General features: G+C 39.0%; 2 protein-coding genes across 2 annotated transcripts; one reads left to right on the top strand and one right to left on the bottom strand.

The window, feature by feature from the left end:
- The first annotated feature begins 1,577 nt into the window (after window positions 1-1,577).
- On the top strand, window positions 1,578-4,579 carry lag3 (lymphocyte activating 3). The gene is made up of 8 exons (XM_014993044.2): window positions 1,578-1,733; window positions 1,825-1,945; window positions 2,544-2,764; window positions 2,935-3,168; window positions 3,251-3,535; window positions 3,613-3,849; window positions 3,971-4,092; window positions 4,202-4,579. Exons 1-8 carry the CDS (start codon window positions 1,685-1,687, stop codon window positions 4,295-4,297), a joined length of 1,365 nt encoding a protein of 454 aa, XP_014848530.2. The 5' UTR covers window positions 1,578-1,684; the 3' UTR covers window positions 4,298-4,579.
- Window positions 4,566-24,472, bottom strand: plekhg6 (pleckstrin homology and RhoGEF domain containing G6). Its single transcript, XM_014993043.2, has 15 exons — window positions 24,019-24,472; window positions 21,414-21,618; window positions 19,292-19,408; window positions 18,916-19,038; window positions 18,596-18,691; window positions 18,460-18,510; window positions 18,074-18,223; window positions 16,246-16,356; window positions 14,459-14,608; window positions 14,237-14,371; window positions 13,511-13,621; window positions 13,278-13,410; window positions 13,070-13,185; window positions 9,333-10,759; window positions 4,566-5,084 (listed from the first exon to the last, which is right to left on the bottom strand). Exons 1-15 carry the CDS (start codon window positions 24,036-24,038, stop codon window positions 4,901-4,903), a joined length of 3,129 nt encoding a protein of 1,042 aa, XP_014848529.2. The 5' UTR covers window positions 24,039-24,472; the 3' UTR covers window positions 4,566-4,900.
- Window positions 24,473-24,592: the final 120 nt, after the last annotated feature.

Here is a 24,592-nt window from a genome sequence, read left to right on the forward strand (position 1 = left end):
AGGAAACTGTTTATATTAATGCAACTGACTGTCCTGTTCACACTGCATGTTTTTGAGCAGAATTCATAGTGATGTTTAATAAAATTTATTAGCAGATCAAAATATTTCTTCATGCAATTTGAAACAAGAATTTAAATTGTTCTAAAGTAAAATAAGCAGTTATTTTAACGTGATGTTGTGAGTAAAAATAACACATACATGTGCTTTTTAACTAGGTGAGGGCAGTGAAATAGTTATTTGGTTTAAATTGCAACATTAAGTTAAAACTCACATTTCAAGATTGACTAACTTAAAAAACAATGTTTAGACAACTCGTCTCCTGTTGTTAAATCAACTTTATGAACTTTAATTTCTGAGTTAAAACTGATACGGTTTTCTTGTTGACTTAAGATGCATTTTAAAGGCAGCAGGCGAGCCACCTTCAAATGTTTTACAGTGCAGAATAATAAAAGTTTGGTCCATCCTAAGAGCCCATCTTCCTTAGTAGAATCTGTTCTGTTTTAATTTAAAGCTAGAAGAGTTAATAAACATCCCGAGGAAGGTTTTCAACCTTAAATAAATATTTTCTTTGAGGCCACAGGAAGATATTTTTCACCACTTGAATGAAAAATTGGTTCCAATAATACCAGGAGTGACGAACACTGACCTACGAGAAACATTAAACTGCGTCATCTTTTAAACATCATATGTGATCGCCAGGCGTTCCAGATGTTTACGTCTGCATTCTCAAAACTCAATGTGTTTACAGTTAATCAGATTCCTTCTGGCTGCGGCTGAATGAAAAATGGTAAAACTGTGATGTGAAACAGTCCTTTGCCTCACAGTGTGGGCCCGTATTCTCCTGCCGTTGCAATTGTCAAAGATCTGACGAAAAGGAAAGTAAAGAAATGAGAATGGAGGGGATGATTCACTGTCATGAATATCCACCAGGGTCAGATTGTCATTCGTTAAGCCCTGCTCTCATGCTCAGGCGGCTGGTGGAGAACTGATTTGGTAACGTCGATGGTTTGGTAACCATTGGGCGTGAACGTAAATGACTGGAAGTGACGCCGTGCTGACGGGTGCGTTTGGCGTTGCAGTTTCAAAAAAACAACCAGGGCTTCCATGAATGAAACCAACATTATTTGTAAACAAAAAAGCATCCACTGTGCTTCACAGAGAAAACTAAAACAAATTATAACAAAAACTTAGCCTTGTAAAAGTTCATCAACTTACCTACGTGTCTTTATTTATCAACCACATACCTCTAAAATGTATTTAGAGTGCTTAGATGGTTTCTTTCTTATCGGATTTGGGTCAAAACTTTTCTTGTGACCTCCTTACTTGTTGAGCTTCCAGACTGCATATTTTCGCATATTGTTGGAGAGGATTTCTCACTTAGAAGAATCAGAAACTGGAAGGAGATAGAGAGAATCCGTGGGAGGAAGTGGGACTCCCTGTTTACTTCTCTGTCTTACAGTTTCCAGGCTGACAAAGCCAGACCGCATCAAAGTCTCCCTGAAGTCACGTGATCTGCAGAGAAACTACCCATCTCTGCCTCCGCTCGCACCCACGGGCCCATATATAAACCCCAACAAGCCGAACGAGAAAAAAGCACATGAGAGAAAGAGACGGCTGAGGAGAAAAGACCGATCAGATTTGAAGGATTTATTTTAACTGGGTGTGAATTTAAAACATCAGAACGATGCTGGTGGAGAGTCTCATCTTTGGGATGATGTTTCTTCTCACAAAAGGTAAGTTTTTTTAAAACAAATGATCAGATATTTAAAGTCTTTTTCCTGAGTTTTCAGTTTGTAAAGTGTTTATCTTCCGTTGTATTTCTAGGAGTGAGAAGTGAGATGACAGAGGTGGTTGGTGAAGAGGGTTCCCAGGTCGTGTTGCCCTGCGTGTGTGAAGCTGCACAGTGTGATCCTGCTGCCATCACCTGGAGCAAACAGAGCAAAGGGTAAGAAACCTCTGCTATTATTATTATTATTATTATTATTATTATTATTATTATTATTATTATTTCTGCTTAAAACCGAACTAATCCTAAATATCATAGCTGTAGCAAGAACTTAAAGTGTTGCAATAAAAAGCTCAAGTATTTTGTAAAATTAATATTCATATGTCTGGTATAATCAAAATTAAATGCATAAGCAAATAAAAAAAAAGTGTAATTAGTTAATTAAATTAAATAGTTGATTCCAGAATCAAAATTTAAATCTCTATGTTTTGTATTATGATTACATAAAAAAGATAATAGTTTCAGTGTTTATTTGTATATTTCATATTTGCTGTGTTGCAGTCCGTCATGAAACAATAACAATTTTAAGCCTTATTTATTAAATAAACTCTAAAATCTGAGTAGTTAATCAGACCAATCAGTGTTTGACTTCCTCTTCCATTTAGTAACGGACCATCCATCACTACGTGTATTTATTGCATGAATTTCCAGAGTTATTTAGATAATCACAGACACAATTACTTATATATCAACTTACTGATGTATAGACGGTTCATGTGCTTGACCTCTGACCTTGGATGCTTCTTTTGAATTGCAGCACGGTGTGGAAAAAGGAGAGCAGCGGTCTGCAGTACTGGGGCTCTAACTGGTTTAACAGGGAGAACTCCCGGGTCCAATGCCCGCACTCGAAGTTTGGAAAAGGCGACTACAGCCTAGAGATTAACCGTCTGACCAAAGACGACGCAGGACTTTACACATGCAAGGTGGAAATCAAAGGCCACTTGACTAACAAACAGATCATGCTTCGAGTCATTGAAGGTAAGAAGCTTTTGGTTTGGGTTTGGGTTTTTCTGACACTTGTTACGGTCTTAGGAGGATGCAGGTTATTCTTGAGGTTGACTTCTAAAGTGCAGAAATTCTGCTAATATTGAGAACTGATTATTCACATGACCATCATTAAGCATTTTTATTTCCTTCTTCCCTCACAGCGTCCGTCTCTCCATCGACTCCAATGTGGGGGGACAATGTGTCCCTCCGATGTTCTGTGACGCCGTGGCCTGAAAATGCTGTAGTTTCCTGGATGCTGAACAGGCAGCCATTTACGCCAAAGACTGGAAGAGTTGTAGTGGTACAGGCCTCGGATAAGCTGGCAGGAACCTGGACTTGTTCTGTCCACAAGTCCAGCAACATATGGAGAGCCTCAGTGGAGCTGTCTGTGGCAGGTGAGAGTCTGACAGCTGAAGCAGTTTAGGAGGAAGTAGTGATTTAAATCACTCCTATAACTTCTCCCTTTTTCTTTTTCAGGAATAATCCAGCCTGCAAAACAAGACACCAAGCTGTATGCGGCGTTGGGGTCTTCGTTCAAGATGCCCTGCGTCTTCTCCCCCAGCCTTTCCCCCAAAGCGGCACTGGTGGAGAAGCTGGACAGCGGGTTTCAAATTTTCAACAACTTTTCAGCTTCTTCGTCCTCCTGGGACAAATCCATCGTAATCCAGGAGGTCGTGCCTGAAAATGAGGGCAGGTACAGATGTGGAGGGACCGTAGAACGACGAAGACTGAGCCAGACGATGCAGCTCGTCGTCGCTAAAAGTGAGTATCTTCAACATCAGCTCTTCATTTCCTCACCATCGTCTATTTATTCTAACTTTTTATTCTTCTTTCCTCAGTTGTCAAGTCAAAGAAGAAAGGCACCACGATGTTGAGCTGCCAGCTGTCCGATGCAAGCGAAGTCACCAGCTATGAGTGGGTCCATGTGAGCTACGACATCAACGGCACCGAGTTAGTCGGACCGGTCCAGTACGGACAGACGGTTCCTGTGAAGGAGGACTTTGGTGAATGGACGTGTCGCTACTCTGGGACAAACGGTCTTCTGGGGAATGTGACCATCCAAGTTCACCTTATGGGTAAGATCCACAATAAATATGAACTTCACATGTCTACTGGGATTTATCTGTACTGGGATTTATCTCTACTGGGATTTATCTCTACTGGGAAATCTCACAGTTTGTTTTTCTTCTTCTTTAGCTGGTCTGAGTGGAGAAAAATCATCAGGAGTCTCCAGTAACACAGGCACCGTGATCGGGCTCAGCTTTCTCCTCGTCATTTTGCTGTTGATTCTTGCTCAGATGTACAAGAATCACCGAAGGGTAAAAAAAATCTTCAGTTTATTTAGAAATATCTTGAAAATGTGGGCTTTTTTCTTCAGAAATTTTAAACTGTCATGTGAAATAACCGAATGTTGTCTCTTCTCCACAGAGGAGAAGGATCCTGCAGTATCCTGCGCTGGAGACCATCGTTCACACCATCTCCAACGAGCGCGAAGAAAGAGAAAAAGATCGAGTGAAAAAGTGATTTTCACTCGACCAGAGATCTTTGCAGGAAGACGTTCCCAGTACTACTTAACAGTGAAATGTCTTTTCCATGCAAAGAAAAAACAAACTGAACAGGCTTTCTTTTGCACAGATTTTGTAAATAAGCTCATAGCAGACTTTGTAGCAGGAACTATAAAGGAATTCAAACTGTAATTATACTTTATTTCAGATGTAAATATTGTTGGTTTTGTGTGGATTTTTTTTGCCCATTGTGAAAGTGTCTGAAGTGTTTGAAAAATAAAGTGCACTTAACAGAAATAAAGTTGGTTTTAATTGTTATGTACATAATTCTCCTTCTGAATGAGAAGACATTAACGCATCTGATAAATAACACATACTCTTAAAATCTAAATTTAAAAAATGGTAACATATACAGTACATTTTTGATTCTGACTATGTTACAGTACTTTACACATCAACTCTCACTCATATAACTAGAAACTGAGAAAACATAATCTGCATCTTCTTGTGCGACGACACGAATCTTCATTCCTGCTTTTTTGCGTTTGCTTCCCCTAAAGATGTTGTGCTCGGTGTCAGTTCTCCATCTGACTAAATGAACAGGACTGGCCAGATTACAGATCTACACTTGACTGTATTCTCCGTCGTCTTGACCCGGAAACATCTCTGGCCGGCCCATGTCGGCCAGAGACCGGCTGATTCCCTCCATCAGTCCTTCCCCTCTGGGGCTCAGGTGATCCATCACCTCGTCGTCATCTAAGCACCAGCCTCGCCAGTCCACCACTTCGCCATCCATTATGGCGTTGCTGAAACAAAGCAGACATGGCAGCAGATTGTTATATTGCCATTTATAGAGCAGCTGATTTCCGTTCACTCATATTTTCAATGAGCACAATTGGCAAAAAGGCCTGCTGTAGGAAAATTACAGCGGAAAGATAACCACATCCCTCACAACAGCAAAAGTCGCTATGTTGAGATTATGTAAAAAAAAAAAAAACACACAAAAAACACACAACTGTAAAATGAACGAATATATAAAAAAAACACTTTTAAATAAAATCCAGTGCAACCTTTGGCTAATTCATAAAGAGAGTCCAGAAGATAAACCAGCAGCATCATAATGAACCTGCAGCTGTAAATACTGTAGATGGTTCTGGAAAATACTGACTCAGGAGAGTTTAACAGTAAAGCATGCCACACTTTTCAGGTTTTTATTTTTATTAAAAGTTTGACCATTTTCTTTCAACTCAACTTTGTGTTGAATAAAATATATTCAAGTCTGTGGTTGAATAATTTAAGGGGTATGAATATTTCCTTGACAATTGAATGTGCAACAATGTGAAAACACAAGCCCTACATTTACTAATGAATAAAATACATTTAATTATGATTTAGGTTCTCCAAAGTGAGATTTTAGGAAGACAAATTAGGCCTAAATGCACCTTTAAGTAAGTCTTTTTACAGCACCGTTTAGTGTTTTCTTGGGTAGATTTGACTTAATTCATCTCTCTGTAGCTTGTGATTACATTTTTAATGCAACTAAATGTTGCCCTGCAGTAAAATAAGGTAAAAACACCAAATGCATTTTTCTTGATTATTCTTCAAAAACCTCTAAATCTCTAAAAAAATTAGCCTTTATTCTAACTTTTTATTCTTGTTAGAATAAAAACTTAAGTTCAACTCAAGTGAATATATGAATAAATACATTTTAAAACATTCTTTATGAAAATGCAAAAATAACAAAAAGTTAAATGTGATAACAGTGTTTGGGCAAATGTTTTAATAATAAATATATATAAATGAAGCCTAAAGAGGTGTGAAAGTCTTTGAGGGCCAGTTTCTTTTAGACGTCTCTGTTGCAGCAGATCTGAATCAAATAACTGGGTCACCAACAGAACCTCAATACTGTAAAAAGACAGTAGAGATCCAACTTTTAACAAATGAGTTATCGTGTTACAAGTAATCAAATTAAGTTTATCCAAGTAAATATATTAAGTTTATTACGCTGTCTAGTTAAACAAATATAAATGAAGTAAGTCTGACAAACTTAATCTGATTATATTTAACAATTTGACTTTTTTTTTATAAGTTGGAGCTCCATTCTTAATGACTTAATATTTTTATGTTTTTATTTTTTTTCTTAAATCATTGTTGGTTAAAATAAACCAAAATTAAGACATTAAAATTGTCATTTGTACTGGGATGAATTGCAACTAATACATCGGTCCAGTTTTTTAACGGCTAAAAACTTTTGATTTTCTTAGAAATTATTCATGATGAACAACTAACGATGGCAATCAGGCAACAAGTTTCATCAGGCAAACAGGAAAAGTGCTTAAAATACAAAACATCGGCCAATTTCTGAATCAAATAAATTGTTTTACCTAAATGTCTCTGGAAAAAGCTAAACCAAATCAGCCTGCTAATGAGGACTTCAGGATGCGAACCGAGTGGTGTGGTTAGAAACATGAGCAAGGCAGCAATTGTTAATGTTCCATTCTCACATGTCAGATTACCGGCCCACTCCTCCTCAAAAACTCATCTCAGTACGAGACGGAGCGACAGATTGAGAAATAAATTTTACAAAATGTTCCAGCAGCGTTTTATATTAAAGCTCAGCAGTCAAATAGATACAAGTTGACAGTGCATAAATAAAATGTTGGTAACAAGTCATTTCCAAAGCAGGACTGAGAACGCCAGACTAATGTGGTCAGAGTGAACTTTAAGCTGCAGATTATTAAGAGGTCAAATAGTCATTAAAGTATCTGCTAATAGCAACACTTTAGGGACTGTTGTGTCTTTTTGAGGAAACTACAACACGACATAAACATGCAAAATGAAACTGAAATCATCAAAAAAATACAAAATCACATTTTCCAAAGTGCAACAAAATTGTAGTTGGATGAAATGTAGCTCGCACATTGTGAAATAACTGGATGAAAAAGTTGTAAAAAAAAAAGGAAGCTTCAAGTTTCAATCACTCCAGTTGTTAAAACAAATGAAAAGAGTCAGAATTTCTAAAAAATATAGCGACAGAAATGTTAACGCAATCATGCAAACATTTAACGTCTTATCACCTTGAACTGCGCAGGTATGCTGTAGCTGTTTTCATATGATGTTTACATAAAACCAAGCATTGTGGGAAGGAGAAGAAACTTGTGGTGGTTTTTGTTTCACAGTCCCAGACCCTGAATGTTTAAGACAGCTTCCTGTTTTAACACTTCTGGCTAAAAACGCCTTAATGTCATAATCAGTTCTACAGAATTCTGATGCATTCACAGAAATTGAGTGATTTAAAGGAGGAAAACACCTGAAACATGCAATACAGTGGGTCATAATCTCTGGAGTTTACATCATTGTTCAATGTGAAATCACTGTCATGAATATGTTGCGCAAATATACAATACTATTTAGTATTTGGTCATATATGCTGTTGCCCAGGGCAGCATCAGAAAGTGGGGATGAATGAGAACCATTTAAAAAAATATATCTGTATTATTTGTCTATTCTGGAATCTGAACTAGCTTTTTCTGGCTTTGTGCGGTCGTTGACACCTCAATGCGTTGAGTAGGCGTCCCCTGGTTGCTGCTGAGCAGAAAGATCAGGACGTTTTAACTCCAGCCATTACTGTACTGCTAATTACGCAGACGCATGCAGTAAGTTACACCACGGAGTTTAAACTCACATCGAGTCCAAAGTTATGAGAGAAAGCTAACTGTGGCAGAGCTAGCATGTTGTGCATGCATTAGTGCAGTGTGCATCAGATAATCAGCAGCTATGCAAATTTTTCAGGCCATGAAGCTCAAACATCACCGCAGAGTGTCTGTAAACACTGAGGCCAATGGAAACGTTGATGCTCTAGATTATATTTATTCTGTGGCTTTCAGTGTTGAACTGTCAGTTCGTACTGACAAACAATGCAGATGAAGAATAAAGATTAATAAAGTATTGCCATGAAACTGATTGTAATGCAACTTATAATTAATGCTGTGGCTCTTGAAGCTCTTTGATGCATTCAGGTAGGAGATAAAGTTGAGATGGAGAAGGTAAAGTGCAAAGATCCACTTTATATAAAAACATGGGATAAATGAAAACTGATACATATCTGTACTTTTCTTACTTTTGATGCAGAGAGTTTAACTATAGTAAGCACAAATTTCACATTCTGTCCACTAAGATTGGCATTCCTTTTCACTGAATAAAAGTCTTAATGGCTTCATGAAAACACCCCAAAACAATCAATCAAGTTTAATCATGTCTTATTTTTCCCATTCTTTTACATCAGCTTGAAAAACCCTATGATGTACAGAGCTTGGGATTTTTATCTAATCATATTTAAACTTCTCTACAGCTTCATCATAATCTGTCCGCCGATTCTGAGCTACTTTAAGGTCTCTTGTCACTTTGAAACCAAATAAGCTGCTTCTGGCCCCCCAACTCAACTCACACATGAAAATGGCTGCAAACAGATGTACAATTATGTAACTATACATCTTTGAAAAGCAGAAGTAGAGCCTCCTGGACAACCAGAATGCAGGAAGTGATTTCTTGAGGGTAAGTTAACGACAAAACACTTCCAGCAGCCATTGTACAGCACATATAGCGGTAAAACCAGCTGACCAAACATGCTGGAGCTCAGCATGTTTTTCAAGGTAACGGCGCAACATCCGTTCTGACTTAATAATCTGGAGTTTTTTGAAACGGCTCATTTTCCAGACACCAAAAAACATTAAAGGTGACCTACTATGCTTCCTTGAAAAAGCTAGGATAGGAGTGTGGGCTATGAAAACATGTTCATTACATCTAATGCTCAAAATTATTCTCTGATATTGAAATTTCACCCGATCTGTTCTGTTCTGAGCTCCTTTACCAGAAAACGGCTGGGTGTTTTTCCTTTTAGGAGCTTGTGTTTATTTTAGAAGTGTTTGAAGCCAAAATGGAAGTATGAAAACATACGAGGTTCCCTTTAAAGTTTGTTAAAATTTCACAAATGTTTGGTTGAAGTACAATGTGATTGTAGATGTACGTCAAACAGGGACGTGTGTCCTACTAACCCGCTGCTCTTGTCGTCCTCGTCGCCGTCCACCAGCTGCTCCTTCCATCCTGTGCTCACCGTGAGGGTTCTGGGTCTGATCAGCGCCACCTCCTCCAGGTCCGTCTCATTGCCGCCCTCGCTGGGCGTTGGCGACGGGGCGTTGTTAAAGGGGGAGGAAGGACGCAGGTACTGCAGGTTTGTTTGCAGCGGTTTGTCTCTTTTCATTCCAGCTTTGTCTTTTGCCCTTTCCTTGGCTCTTTCCAAGACTCCCTCCACTCGTGAGGTGCGTTCTTTCAGGGTGTATCCTGTTTTGGGAGTTTCCTCTGCAGAGTACGAGCTGTCCGAGGGTCTGCGAGGCCGCTGCCCTCCTCTGTTGAGCACATTGGGACTGGAAGAACTCCTCAAGTCTTTAAATTTAAACTTTTTATTGTGGAATTTGGGTCCTGACCCTTCAGATTCAGAAAAGGCTTCGGCGTCGGAGTAGTACTTTGGGTACGGGTTTGGAGCTTGCTTGCTTTTGGTCGGCTTCTGGTTGACCCCCAGATGGACGTCTAAATCAAACTTAGTAGGAAGGGAGCTTCTCTTTACCTGCATGCTGCACTCGGAGTTTGAACTGTCGGGAGCCGTCAGAGTTAGTGTCGGCTCATTGAGGAAGCTGGATGTCGGAGTCGGTGGGCCCTGGCTGGTGCTGCCTGGCCTCCTTTTCCGTAACCCAGGGGACTTTAAGTTTTGGGGGAAGCCTGTAGCATCAGGAGGAGTTCCCGGATCCCCAAACTGGCTGGAGGAAGAGGTTCTACCGGCGTCCTGCGGCACAAACTGAATATCTGAGTTGCTTCTTATTAATCGTTTCTCTACAGGTGGTTTTCCAAACTGCGGCCTGGACATGATTTTTGGTTCGTGAGGAACTTGAAAAGTGACCTCCTCATCTGTCGGGTAGTCAACAGCTGGGAGTTCATCTATTAGACGGATGGGTTGTCTCTTTGGGTTGTACATTCCTAGACCTTCATTTTGACCAAAAAGGTAGGGTTTGGAAAGCTCACCGCGTGTCCTCAAAGTACTTTGTGTATTCATCATCGAAGTCTCAGCAGTTTTCTCATTTTCCTCCAGATGTTTTCTCCTTATTCCCATCTCTATCCACTCTTGCTCTTTGCGTGCTGGCTGTCGAGTCGGGATGTTCTTGCGTATTGGCTTGTAGGGGACTTTAGGAGGTAATCCAGAGCTTAAAGGGGACATCTGATCCTGATCTGCTTCCTCAGATCCATTGACAGTTGGAGTTTTATTTATCACATCAGTAAGCTCATTCATTAGCCTTAACGTTATGGGAGGTTGTTCTTCTACCTCCATGTCATCATCCTTGACGTCTACAGCAGGTTTGGTGTCCTGCTGAAGTGACCTGACGTTGTCCAGTCTGTCGTCCTCTTGCTTTCTCATCTCCAACAGATCTTCCTGATAAAGTAACAGTGAACAAAGAAGCATTTAACACCGAGTTAGTGTAGTTTCAACTACTTATCAACAGGTTTAGCACTCTATTTGGACAGAAATGTGATTGAAATGATCAAAATTCAAATATTCATCCTTTCTTTCTGTTACGGGTTGAAACACTTCCAGGTCTTTGTTATAGACCCACAGCTAAAACATTCCACCACCTCCTGCAATTTAGGGTTTGTAGACAAAATGAAAAATTTTCTGGGTGTTTGCAGGAATAAATTAGCTGAAAGCATTAATGCTAAAACTACAAGGTTTTTATTCAAATTCAGCACAAATTCCAGCTTTTTCAGACCGCTACTGTCTCAAAATGATCCATTTCCTAGAGTAAATTTTTCATAGCAGAATTAGGAGGTGTCTTGCAACCAATCAGGATACAACATTTAGCGTTTGAACAATAAATACTATTAAAATACAGGTTACAATCATTTTATCTATTGAACAGCATGGTGTCTTAATGTAGCAGCAAGAAACACAAAAACTAACCTTAAACTTACTTGTTTTTAATTTTGGATAAACACAAAAGCTTCACTTTTCTAAATTAGACTGTTGAAAATGCTCATTAGACTGACCAAAAATAATCTTTCAATTGCAAAGAATATGCTTTTGAGAAAATCCAAAATGCAGCAATTATGAAGTTTTTCTGATAAATGTCTCAAACATTTTGTAAAATATGTACAATCTTTACAGTTTGGATCTTTTTCTCTGGAGATGAAACTCTTTTCCTTTTCCTCTTGTTGGAAAGCATTCGCCACAGATGTTAGCAGCATAAACAATCCTCTCTCAAGCCCTTTTTCATACTAGCATAGACCTTCAGTGCAGAGCTGTCAGTGTAGCAAACAGAGCCACGTCAAATGTCAGACCAATCACACAATATTAAATATTTTGAACTGAATTTGTGTCAAGAACAAGCTGCCTGAACGATCAAACAAGCAATGCAGAGACATAAAGATGTCATTTTGCTATCGCAGCTCTGGGAGAGAGAACAGATTCTTCTTGTTCTTGTGAAGTATGTATTGAATGAATGAGTGCTAAACCCTGAAGGGCTCCATACCTGAACTCAGAGGTATTTCCACTAACTAGTAACCCAGAAGAACAAGAAAAGTACATACAACAGCTACAGTGTGAGGTAAAAAAGATCTGGGGATTCTGTTCTGCAGAGCAAACCGTCCAGAGTTTTCAGCATTAAATCTGGAGGAGGGAGAATTAAACATATCCTAAAAACAACTGCAGGCCCACAGTGAAGCACGGCGGTGGCTCGGTGATGCTCTGAGGCTTTACTTCCTTTAAAACTGGAAAAATAAATTAGTCAACTAAGAATAAATCCTGAACAACTTCATTAAAAGCTCTTGCTTGGGTGTGTATTATATCCCCCCGATCTCTGAAGGTGTTTTTACATTTTCAGAGAATGTTTGGATTTTCTGTCTTTAAATCAACTTTAACCCCACCTATTCAAAGTTGCTTTGTACGGAGCTCCCTAGGGGACATGGGAATTTTTTTAATTTTTCTTTTATTTGCAATAAGCAAATATTGTTTACTGTGATCATAGAAATGGAACTGCACATGAAAACGGCCCTTTATTAACCAAAAACCTTTCTTGTTCACATCTTAGAAGGGATGGAAAGAGATGGAAAGCTCATGTTTAACCTGTTTTGATTTTGCATTTTGCACATAGGTTTTGTTGTATTTCTACCCTCAAGAAAAAGATATAAAACTTCTGATATCTCACAAACAAACTACACATACATGGAAAACCTTACGAAAACCTTATATTGTAGCAGAAAGCACAATGGCCACCGTAAGAAAGACTTTCAGTACTAAATTATCCTGCATGGACTGATTAGTACATTATTGCGATAAAACGTAAAACCTACTGAGAGGAAACACAAACATTTTGCGAGGTAACGGAAAAGAAAAATTTTCCCCATGTCCCTTTGGGGCCTCCGTACTTTTGAACAGTAGTAAATAGATGAATGATGTTAACAGTGTCACTTAAAATCTAATGTCTGTTATTGGTTTTCACAACTGTTGACAATGTGATGTGTTTGTGAATTTTTAAACTGTTTCCACAATGTGAAACGCCACAAACTGCTGTGTTGATGAAATCTGATAAATAAACTTGATTAATTGATTGATTACAATTAAGAATGTTTCTCCTGCACAAGCCAGACAATTTTCTTAGTGCTAATGTTTTGTTCTTTAATATCTACAGATATAATAATTTCTAAAGTAACAATGTGAAAGCCAGATGAGACCAAAGGATTTGATTACCTTTGCTGTCTTGATGGCCTTGACCCAAGTGGAGCATTTCTCTGGGTTGCTGGTCACCAGGATGGTGACGTTCATCATGCACTGAAGCTCACCGACCTCCACCAGGACTAAGGAGTCTGAGGGAAACGGGAAACAAAAGCCTCATGGTTTCGGGACGGACTTGAGCAGAACTTTCGGATATAATCGTCCCGTTGAGAGTGTTACCCACTGCCATCTTTTAGAGGAACACAGTTCATTCTGTCGAGAGCCAGAGGAGGTCGAAACACTTTCAGTCGCTCCACTTTTTTCTGCACTTTAGTCAGAAGGAGAACGTCTGAAAACAGAAGAGCCACCACTTCCGTCTGCAGTACATTGTGGGTAAAAAGATAAACATTTCTGTCAAATATTTACTGGAATTAATGATTTAAAACGACAGGAGCTGCCAGGATAAGCTGCGCTCACCTTGCTGCCTCGTATCTTCAGGTTGTCCTCCAGCAGCAGCTTGCGTACGACCTTGGGGCCCACTCCTCTGATGGGGTACGTCAGGTCAAAGCGGCAGGCGTCCCGGACAATCTGTCAACCACAACAGCCTTTAGCTTCCAGATTACTTGTTTATTATGTCCTATTTTTACCATAAACCCTAGAAGTTGAAAAAGATTTGAACATCTCTGTTATATTCAGTTCTCTATGTTTTTTTAAGGTTGCCCGTGCAGTAGAGGTTTAAGTGCATTTTATTGCACACTAAGTTGTTTCCAGATGTACAAAACTAACAAAAAAATCTCACAGCTTTTTCTGCATTCTTGTTAGAGCTGCAGTGTTAATGTTATCGTGTTGTTATGTTTCTAAAGATAATAAGTAATAAACATCTTAAAAATAAAATGTTCTTTGCTGAAGCTTGTTGCCATGTCCTCCAGCAACCACAAGGGGGCTTAACTGAAATTGATAAAGACAGAAAGGGACAAAGCAGCAATAAAGTGGATATTACTGAAAATAAAAAAAGAACTACAATTTAAACAAAACCAATGAGAATAATAAAAAAAATCATTGTAAATGATCACAAATACCATCAAACAAACAACAAAAGAACGACACAAAACGACGACGAGACTCAAAAGCAGATCTGTACTAATTAACGCAAAAATATTTATCAAATTATTTACAGAAATCCTGAAAGTGAAGCCGTTTTACCTTGTCGATTTCTTCATTTATTCCCTCCACCTCATATCCTTCAATCTTCTGTGCAGAGGTGTAAAGAGCGAGCTGCTCATCTTTATACTTCATGAAGTCATTGATACTTTCTAAGAAGCTGTTCACAGTAGTTAGCTGGGGAGAAGCAGGAGCAGAGACATGATGTGTGAGGTAAATCTGCAGCTGTAGGGAGAGAAGAGCCGGCGCTGGACCAGGCCTCACCATGGCTCTGAGGGCCTGCTGCACGTGAGGCTCCTGGGTTTCTTTGAGCACAGCTTTGAGCAGCAGGGGATACTTTGTGATCCTCTGATGTGGTTTGGCCTGCATGTCTCCCAGCCGCATCCGCTCCCCCTGAGGATGATTCTCCACCCACTGGACACGTCGAAAAACACAAAAATATCTGCTCAGTTGGATGGACAGTTTCTTATTGTGTGTTTCGTTTCTGCATCGTCTCTCAAATCAAAATCCAAAACAATGAGATTCATCGTTTGATATTTGAAAAAGCGTACTCTCAGCGCATGCAGACGCACCTGAGTTGAAATTATTTAAGTGTCTAAAGGCAACATTTGTGGTGAGTTGGTGCTATGCTGCATTAATGAAGTGAAAATGAATTGAGTCAGTGCTTCAGGAGCCACCACACACGGGCGTTTCCCGGATATGAGCCACAACCGTCACATTCCTCGAATGAAGCCAAAAACAACACCAGAAACCTTTTAAAGTTTAACAGAGGGAAAAATAACTGGACTGTTGCTTAATCCTCTTTTCAGATGAAAATAACATTTACAATTAACTTGGAAGTAAACGTCTGAGTCCGGATGAAGAGGGTAGAGGCACAGAATTGCTTCAAGTTCAGAGTGAAGTTTCCACAGAGAATTACGATTTGTTGAGTCGCGTCATCTGCTGGTGTTGGGCCACTAAGCTTTAACGGGTCAGAAATCTTCACAGCCGTTTGCTAGGAAACGGTAAAGCAGTTTTTTTTTTTTTTTTGTCTCCCTCTGAAGACAAGCTTCACGGAAACTACAACTTAACTTTCCAGCAGGACTTGGCACCTGCCCACACAACCAAAAGTAGCAACACCTGCTTTAATGACTGTGCTTGATTGGCCAGCAAACTGGTCTGACCTGAAATCCTCACTACGGAGAAAAATGAAAGACAGCAAATTCAATAATGCAGAGGAGCTGAATGACGCTATCAAAACAAAAAATGACGTTTTAGCATCTCAGCAGACTGGTTTCCTCCATGACACACTGCAGTAATGCAGTAATTCATGCAAGACATTATGCATACCAGGTACTGACGACAGTACATGGAAAAATATAGATTTTATTTGTCTTTTGTAGCATCAAAAGGTAACACTTTATTTGACTGTCATAACCATGACGTAACTCATGTCATGAACATGAAGGAGTCTTTATGCATGTGACACTTTTAATGCAAAACTGATACTTTTAATGGACTTTTAATGCAGGTGTGCATTAAAAGTGCCATTATTTACTGAATGACGCTTCGTGACAACAGTCGTAAACATTCATGAAGACTCATTCGTGTTCATGGAAGGTGTTAAGTCATGTTTATGACAGTGTAAAGCGTTAGCTGTTCCTGTTCTGTGTCACTTGGACCACCTTTTAGCACGTCTCAGTGACTATTTCCTGCTGAAGTGAAGGTTTGCCTGGAAACAAAAGGTGTGAGAAGTGAAGCTGAGAAGAGTGACAGCGTGTCGTATTCTGGTCCTGAAGTCCCCTTTTCCAGCTGAATGTTCAGGACCCATTGCTGGAGATCTAGCAATCTGAATCATTTGGAGAAGATGTTGGCGTGAAAAGTGGTTTGGTTGACATAAAGCTCCCATGTTTGGCCTCCTACTAGGTTACAAGAACGTCAGTAACCACAGCGCCACAATTACCTGATCTGAAAACGGATCTCACCAAAGTAAAAGTTGCTAAGTGTGGGAGTTTTTCTCTCAGTGTTGGTGTGACTGTTTGTCTTCTCTGTAGATACTGCTGCTGCTTTACCTGCACAAAAGCAAGGAAATGAGGGTTGCTCTCCATTTGCTTTCGTGTGAACTCCAGGTTGTTTTCCTCCTCCCAGCAGTAATGGTGGTAGGCCGTGAAGCGCTCGTGGAACTGGTGCAAAAGCAGAAGACAACTCATATCTGGATTTAAATGCTGGCATTGCCTCTCTACTTCATTATAATTCTCCATACACAGCAAAACTGGGCCTAACCGGCACCAGGTTCCAGTAAGGCCTTGCTCAAGAAGCATGCGTGGGTTTGTTTCATCCATTAATTTAGAAGGAAGAGATTATAATCTTAGTTTCAAATGTGTGTTTGATGCATGCATATTTACGTCGCATACAAATCTAATTTGATATGCGGCTTGCGCAAATGCATCACAAACCCTGTTGTTGTACCATGTATTCAGATTGTTGTTAAATTGGTGAAAATATGCCTACATGGTTGAATATTTGTGGATTTTTCTGTGTAACGTAACTTCAAAGTATTCGTCAAACTCTCCCATTGGAAAATTATACAGCATGTCATCTTCTTCCTAGAATAATGGCCTAAGTAATTTCTTGACAAAAGTGTTTTTTTTTTTTTTTTGCTTAAACTAAATAATCTTTTGGCAAAAAGTGACTTTAAAATTTACTTTAAAATCATTTTTGACAAAAAAAAATTACTTATGCCAGTATTTTAGGAAGGTAAAAATTTCTAAAATGCCTCTAAGAAATATGAAATGCAGCTTGGGAAGCTAAAAAATCTAGTTGCAATTGTAGCTGATAAGCTATTAGTTGTTTGCAAAAGAGCTAATCAAGGAGAGCCTTTTACTTTCCTTGATGTTGACTGGCTGTTCCCAAAGAGTGGAAATAAGGAAGACTGTGAATATTAGCTTCTCCACTGGTATCGAGACGGTTTACACTGTGTATATTAATGTATATTAATGTATATTTGGTGTTTTATCTAATAAAATGTGCAGCTAAAAACATGTTTAAAGGGGATCTGAAGTCTGAGCGCTTCTCTACTGCAGGTAAGATACTGACCGCCATAAAGAGCCCCACGAAAACAAACTTAACACAATTTAAACCACATGTGTCAAATCCAAGGCTCAGGGGCCAAATCTGGCCTGCTGTAGCTTTTTATGTGGCCCAATAGACTCCAAATTGCATCAATAGGTCCCTCCAGTTTTTCACAAATCCTTTAAATTCACACAAAATCAACAGATCCCCACATATTTTTCTGATTTCACAGCAGTTTCTTTTTTCAAAATTGGTAAAAAACGGGTTTAATTGATTCAGTCTTACTTGATGTCAAGGCTTTAGACTGTGATCGATACGGGGTGAGTAATAACAAGAGTCATATTTAACATCATGCATAAGCAAAAGTATAAAAATTCCTTACAAATATTTCTAAATTAGCATCGCAAAATATGTAATTTTGATTACAAAATGCCACAAAAACAATTACAAAATCCTGGAGGGACTGCTATTTATTAATATTGTAGCAGTTGAATTAATTTTATCAGTATATTCTGGCAGAACTGGCCCTTTAAGAACATTCAGATTTTTTATATGGTCCAAAATGAAACTGAGTTTGACAGCCTTGATTTAAACCAACCTTTTGGATAGATCACTTCTGCACTGCACATCACTGAATAAGTCAACTTTATCAGATGAATTCAAACTTATGTGGAACAATCAAACCCATGTCTGCACCATGAGCAAATAGCCTACTCATAAACCATTAGTGGAAAAATGAAGGTGTGGGAATAAGTCATTTATTTAACTGCTGGGCAGGAACATCATTTACTGTGTGTCACTGTAGATCTGCAGACAATGAGTCCATACCTGCAGGCAACCGGCCTCCAGCCTCATGGGGTCAAAAGGTTTCCCCGTTCTTCTGACTTCCTGTAACATGGGATAAACCACCTCCTGCCAGAACAACTGGTGAGCTTGCAGGATGGAGGACAGGTTGGAGAAAAGCTGGTTGGGTTTCACCTGGAGGAAGGAGAATCAAAACACCAGCGTTCAATTTTTAACTCTCTGGCCTTTGCGATAGTTTCCGTCTTCTCAGTGGAAATATTGTGGGGACCAACGTTCCGGCTGCTGATGTTGTTGTGTTTTCTTTCAGCTCACGCTGTGTATTTTGCTGCTAAGCAGAACAGAGCAGTGGAAACTAGGCCTGCATATTTTATATATGCGTGATATTCCAGTTGCATGCTTTGCAGACTAACCTCCTGGAGAACGTCATACTGGTGCAGGTGGACCAGAGCGGCAATAACCAACTGTGAAAGCCAGACACACACTTGTTAAACATCCTGTAGCTCTGACACGCATTGTGATAAAACCAGGAGGAGAGCGACGCCCTACGTCTTTGATGATCTTCAGCTTGTTGATGTAGATCAGCTCAGTCTGTACAAGCTCCCACAGCGCCGCCTGCTGGTGTCTCTGCTTCTTTGCCATTGTCTGAATCAGATAAAACAAAGTGGTAGCTAAGTGTATTTGTGGAATGCGTGCGGCGTGCAGACGGAGCGGAGAAGGCAATGAGGATATACGGGAAACAAAATACTCCTACTTCCTTTTAAAAGCAAACTTCAGCAGGACTGAATTTAGCAAACATTTTATTCAGATAATATTCTGCAGAACGTCCGAGTTGTGTACGTGTCAAAAGATATAAAACTGTTTCTTACTGTGTGAGACTTCACCAGCTCTGTCCAGCTGCTCTCCAGTGCCGTTCCCTGAACTTCCTCCTTCCAGATCCAGCTCAGGTTGGCAGGAACAGCAAACGCCTCCAGATGTTTGGTTAATAAATCCTACCATGTTGTTTATGAAAGAGGACAGCACACAGGAGCAGAAAGCATTAATGCTACCCAGCACCAGCAGTTCCCGTGAAAGTAAAGGATGTTATGAATTTTTGTGGTCACATAAAAAGAAAACTAGAGAAGCAGAGCAAGTAGCGCTGCACTGTTTTAAGTGTTCGTGTGGGTGGACAGGACTGGAGCAGGTCTGCATCTGTCCCACGGTGTGTGAGAAACGTAGCTTGATGAATAAGAGACCAAACAATACCTCAGACACTCCCTGGCTGCCAAACACCTGCTTCAGCGGCGTTCTGGATTTACTTCCTGACGAATTTACTTTACTCAGAGTTGCAAAGTCAGTCACGGCTTTCATCTTGCTTCTCCTCTAGAAAAATAAAAATAATAATTAGTGAGTTATAAGCCGTGGAATTAAAAAAAAAACAATTGTAGAAATATTCTTTGAGATTGTGTGAACAAAAATAGAAAATGAGACACAGGTTGCCTTCGCCTCGTCACGTTGCGACTATAAGCTTCATTGTTCATTGTTACCGGAGAATCAACTTGAACATTAGCGGAAGGCAACATGAAATTAGAATTTTATCACGATATTTAGTGATATTATTGTGATTAAAACTATTGATTACTTATTTTTTTCGATAACTCTATGACTGTGATTGCATAACACAGGATTCAAAGCAGGAAAACAGGAATGCCACTTACTTAAAGAAGTGTGATTTATACCACTAAGCTGCTCACAGCGACAGCATTTAGTCATATTTTTAAATGTACTGATATTTATTGACGTTCTCATGCAACAAACAGTAGGAAAAAAATCGCAAAAACAGGATTTCTGATCATACTATCAGCTTTGTCTTTTATCTACCATCAATAACTGAAGTTTATCATGGAAACAACAAGACATTTTTCACGATAAATGATAAACGATGCGATAAATGTCCATCCCTGCAGAGCGTAACTTATGTATTTGCAAAACACAAGTTGTATAAATAAAATTCAGTGGGATGCATTTCAATAGGAGGCAGAACCACGTTGGACTGCAGCTGCAGGTCTTTTGGGATTCGTTCGTCTCTATCAGCATTAAACATCGAGACACTGGAATATCTGCCCATTCCTGTTTTCTGAATAGCTCAAACTCACCACAGATTCACAATTGATTTTGAGTCCAGACTTTGACTAGACCATTCTAACACATGAATGCGCTTTTCATGCCTCCAACTGTATTTTTGGAGTCATTGTTAACCTGGAAGGTGAGCAGCATGATGCTGCCACCACCATATTTTACTGCGGTGTGTTCAGTGAGATCTGATGTGTTACATGCATAGTATATAGTATGTACAGTATTCTGCTCTTCCACTCTTCCATAATAGCCAGATTTGTTCTCCTACATGAACTGTGGATCTCTGCAGCTCCTCCAGAGCAACCACGGGCCTTTTGGCTGCTTCTCTGATTTATAGTCGTGGCTCGTTTTGTCTGGTCAGGTGGATTTTCATGTCTTGGAAGGACTGCAGATGTAGCATTCTCTTTCTTTTTACAGGAATCCATCAGATGTTCAAGCTTGAGATGTTAAACCTTTTTAACTTTCTCTCTGATTCTGCTGTTTTTGCTCTAATGTTCTCTAAAAAACCTCTGAGGCCTTCAAAGAACAGCTGCGTGTCTATGCAGGACAATTTAGACATAAATTGATCCTTCATTCATTCCTGATGTACTAAATTATTTTATTATTTTGCTTAAGAGGGTTAGATTTTAATCAGAGATGTCAAAGTATATAAAAAAATTCAACAATGTTTTCCTTTTACATACAAATATCCAGAATTTTATGCTTGCAATGTAACAAAATGTTTTTGAATTCTTGTGCAAGGCAATGTTAGTGCATCACTAAAAGTATTAAATGGTTCTTATGTTTCTTAAAAACCTACACTTTCAATTCTGCTATGGAAGTTTTCTTCAAGGATTTCATACTTTACACTTCAATGTTGCAACAATATCTATAATGTGAAAAAGTGATCCGATCAAAGTATTAAATCAAAACGTACCACACAAGTATCACAAACGAAATATTGTTTGAAAATTAAAGAGCTGCAAGACGCATCAAAGTTTAAATAATGCGATTTAAAGAACGAAAGAGCATTTCAATATGTGGATTTCACTATTTGTTTTAGAGTAATTTAAAAACAGGCTAATGAAATAAGTACAGGAATACTTTTAGAATAAAACAATTACATAATTGGTTTTCATATAAGTCAGACAATATATTAAATGCTGAGAAGAGGATCAAAAGTAGCAGACATGGAAGGGAAAATCTCCATCAAAAGTTACAGAAAAATTACATATATTCAAGTAAAAATCAGGTATTAATATTTTCTACTTGCCTGGTGGCCAAACGTGCTGAACTTGTTTTTATCTGCAGACCCCCTGCGGTGCGCTACGTCCGTTGGCAGCCCATCCATAACATCCGTCTCTCTGGTTTCTGCGTCTTTCTGCTTCTCCCCATTCAGGCTGTCTTGTCTCTGCACCATCTCCTTCATTACTGACTCAAACTCCCCGTTGTTTACATACGGCATTTTTGTGGACAGGCTGAAGAAAGGCGCACAGCGTTACTTATTGACAGACTGTGGTGCTTAAAGGCTGCAGATATTTCATTAACTCATGAAAGAATGGTAGTGGGTCGCCGTGTGGTTTGCTGCAGTTCTGGTATGTCTGCTTGTACATACCAAATTTCAGAGTAAATGAAAACAGATGGTAGCATTAAAACTGGTACTAAAAGATAAATTATTTATTTTAACATTTTAAAGTGATCCCGATCTACTTTTCTTCAGCCCAGCGCTTGAGTCTGAACAGGACCAGGTCATTTGTTTTGTTTTGTAGTCATAAAATGAGGAAAGTGAACAAAATGGAGGACAAAAGAAGAAGTATCTAATAAAAGTAAATATCTACACACTTTTGATGGTGCTTGTTTGATTACTTGTTGATCAGTTCACAAAAATGCCTGAAACTATAAGGTTTTAACCTGTACATCGCTTGAGTAGATAGGTTTACTATTTCAATATTTAAAACAAAAATGATAGATTAAGTTACTTTTTTTTTTAAATCTATTTACAGCAAATACAGTATATGAGAAAATGACTTTTAGCTGAGAAATACATATTTTTAGATTGATCATCTTTTTGATTCCAAATTTTGTCCTCATAGCTGCTTTGGAATCACTTTATTGGCAAAAGATATTGTTTTAAACTGTGTTATCTTTATATTTTTAATAGATTCAACCAAAGAAGAAGCTGCTGGAATCAAAATGGGTCCTGTGCCAAGTCGTCTGTCACGTGTAAAAACACTTTTAGTTCCTCCTTTGGGGTTAGAAGCTTTGTGCGCCTAATTAAAAATACACAGTTAAAAATACATTTTACATAATGTTGAATATACTAAAGCCGCATCTCTGCTCTGATGTTTTGGCTTCACTTTGTGCCTGTTGTGTTTCCTCTTGAGGAACATCATCAGATATTTGATTTTGTTGCTGCTTTGTGCACCATCCACTCAGACATTATACTGAGTGCACCCAGAGGTAACTGTTTATAACTTTCCCTAATAAAGCCATATGTGATCGTCACGTCTCAGGACGACATATTAAAAAACACAACTGTTCTGTTTTATTTACAGTGCCACCGTCTATCGCCTCGGCTCATCTGCAGTTCCCACGCCGGGGAAAATTAACGCAGATTCAACGATTCGTATCAGACTCGACTTGACAAGGCGTAAAATTATTCAGCTAGTTTAGTCTAAATGCATTCAGATGGCACTTCAAGGCTTGGGCAAATTGGAAATGTGACTCAGCCAGACAACCTACAAGAAGTCTGCAACATGTGCAGGAGTTTTTAATTAACCAATAAAATTGCTGATTCGCCAAACGCTGAGTCATTCATCATGAATTCAGACAGATCCTACAGGGTTTCTCTTTAAAACTTTATGGTTATTCAGCTACAGTTTCCAAGAAAACCCCTGTGAGTGCAGCTGTGACTATATGTTTATGTCTGGTGAACGTCAGCTTGTGATTTTTTGGGGGGCAAGTTGCTCACTAATCTGAACGTTAGTGTATAAATATGAGTGAATTTTGGTGAATAAGCCTCTTATATGAGTTCAAATAATGTACCACTCAATGTAAACAATTTAAAAGATACATATTGTATCCTGTAAGTTTCTAGACACCTGAGAAAATAATAGGATGAAAGTTTTAAAAGTACTGTTTTACTGTCTGACAGGAGAAATACATGTAAAATAAAGCAGATAACGCTGGAACAGGAAAACAGAAGTAGGGCACAGAGATAACAATCTGTCCTGGAAAGAGAGGAAATAACTCGCACACTGTTTTGCATCTCCAACCAAGTAAGACTTTTTAAAATCACATTCAATCTGTTATGAAAGATGTCCAGACTGTGAGGCATTTTCTTTAGCAAACTATTTCTGCAAAATAGATACTTTCATAACAAGGAAACTCAAAACAGCAAATCACAACTAAGACAACTAACACTTTTGAAACTCCGTGCTCAGGTCGTATTTATGCTGATTTTTGTACAGCGTGAGAAGTAAAGAGACTTACAAGAAGACATAATGGAGACAAATACACCACACTAATCAGCTGCTGCTATGCTGTCAAACTTAAAGGGATTGACGTAAATGCCTTCATCACAGTGTAATACCTGTGAACAGGTGCAGCAACCCAGCGACTGTCAAAGTCTCCAAAAACATCTGGTATATGTCGCTACTGTAGATTTGTAGCTTTAAGTCATTAATGAAGCTTCATGAATGCAGGTTTGTTGAGCTTTTTAAAGTCTCTGTAAACGTTTCACCAAATCCAGAAGACGAGTTGATGTTTCTAGACTAGATCACCAACAGGACTGTGGTTTAATATAAAGAAAATAACTGTACGAGGAGCCTTTTTACCATCGTTTTCTCCTAATAAACAAAGAAATCTCAGCTTTTTACCTGGGCTTGGTTGGATCCATTTTGCTTCACGCAGTCATCTTTGGTTTCTGTTGGTTCTCTCCTCCTCTCATGCCTCTCTGGCCCGATCAGTCCCTCCCTTTCTTCCTTTCACCTGCGCGCCGGCTGTCAGCAACTGGCCCGACGGGAACAACTGGATTTCTGCAGCTAACAAATCAGTGCTCAGGCCTGATTAATGTGTCGCAGGTTCAGAGTGCTTACGTGGGGGCTAATTTGCGTGGCGATGATCAATTGCTATTTCATGTCAATGAGAATTTCTTCTCACTCAAATCATTAAAAAGAAAAAAAAACTGAAGAGGATGTTTACCATGTTTAAAACAAGAGGAATTTAACTGGAAGAATGTAGAAACAGGAAGAGGAAAAAAAAAAAAAATCACAATCTGTCACGAAGGACAAAAATCTCTCAGTTATATCTGTTATGGTTAAATATGTGACCAAGTGTTAAAGTTCTCTTGCTGGAATGCAAATTGGCAGAGAGCCTGCAGTTAGATACACATCCTCAAATATTTTCTTCCCCTTTTCCTCCCCCCCGACGCCGCACGCACCCTCAGATGAG

This window comes from Poecilia mexicana, unplaced genomic scaffold, assembly GCF_051168715.1.
Source record: "Poecilia mexicana isolate PSO_F unplaced genomic scaffold, ASM5116871v1 scaffold_16, whole genome shotgun sequence".
Taxonomy (NCBI): domain Eukaryota; kingdom Metazoa; phylum Chordata; class Actinopteri; order Cyprinodontiformes; family Poeciliidae; genus Poecilia; species Poecilia mexicana.

Bases quoted from the DNA above. Each gene is read 5' to 3' on its own strand.
- lag3 (XM_014993044.2), top strand. From the start codon at position 1,685: ATGCTGGTGGAGAGTCTCATCTTTGGGATGATGTTTCTTCTCACAAAA. The intron at 1,734-1,824 runs GTAAGTTTTTTT...TTGTATTTCTAG, and splicing joins GATGTTTCTTCTCACAAAAG to GAGTGAGAAGTGAGATGACA. The intron at 4,093-4,201 runs GTAAAAAAAATC...TCTTCTCCACAG, and splicing joins TGTACAAGAATCACCGAAGG to AGGAGAAGGATCCTGCAGTA.
- plekhg6 (XM_014993043.2), bottom strand. From the start codon at position 24,038: ATGGATCCAACCAAGCCCAG. The intron at 21,619-24,018 runs GTAAAAAGCTGA...GCCTTTCTTCAG, and splicing joins ATGGATCCAACCAAGCCCAG to CCTGTCCACAAAAATGCCGT. The intron at 14,372-14,458 runs GTGAGGCCTGGT...GCTTCTCCCCAG, and splicing joins AGCAGGCCCTCAGAGCCATG to CTAACTACTGTGAACAGCTT.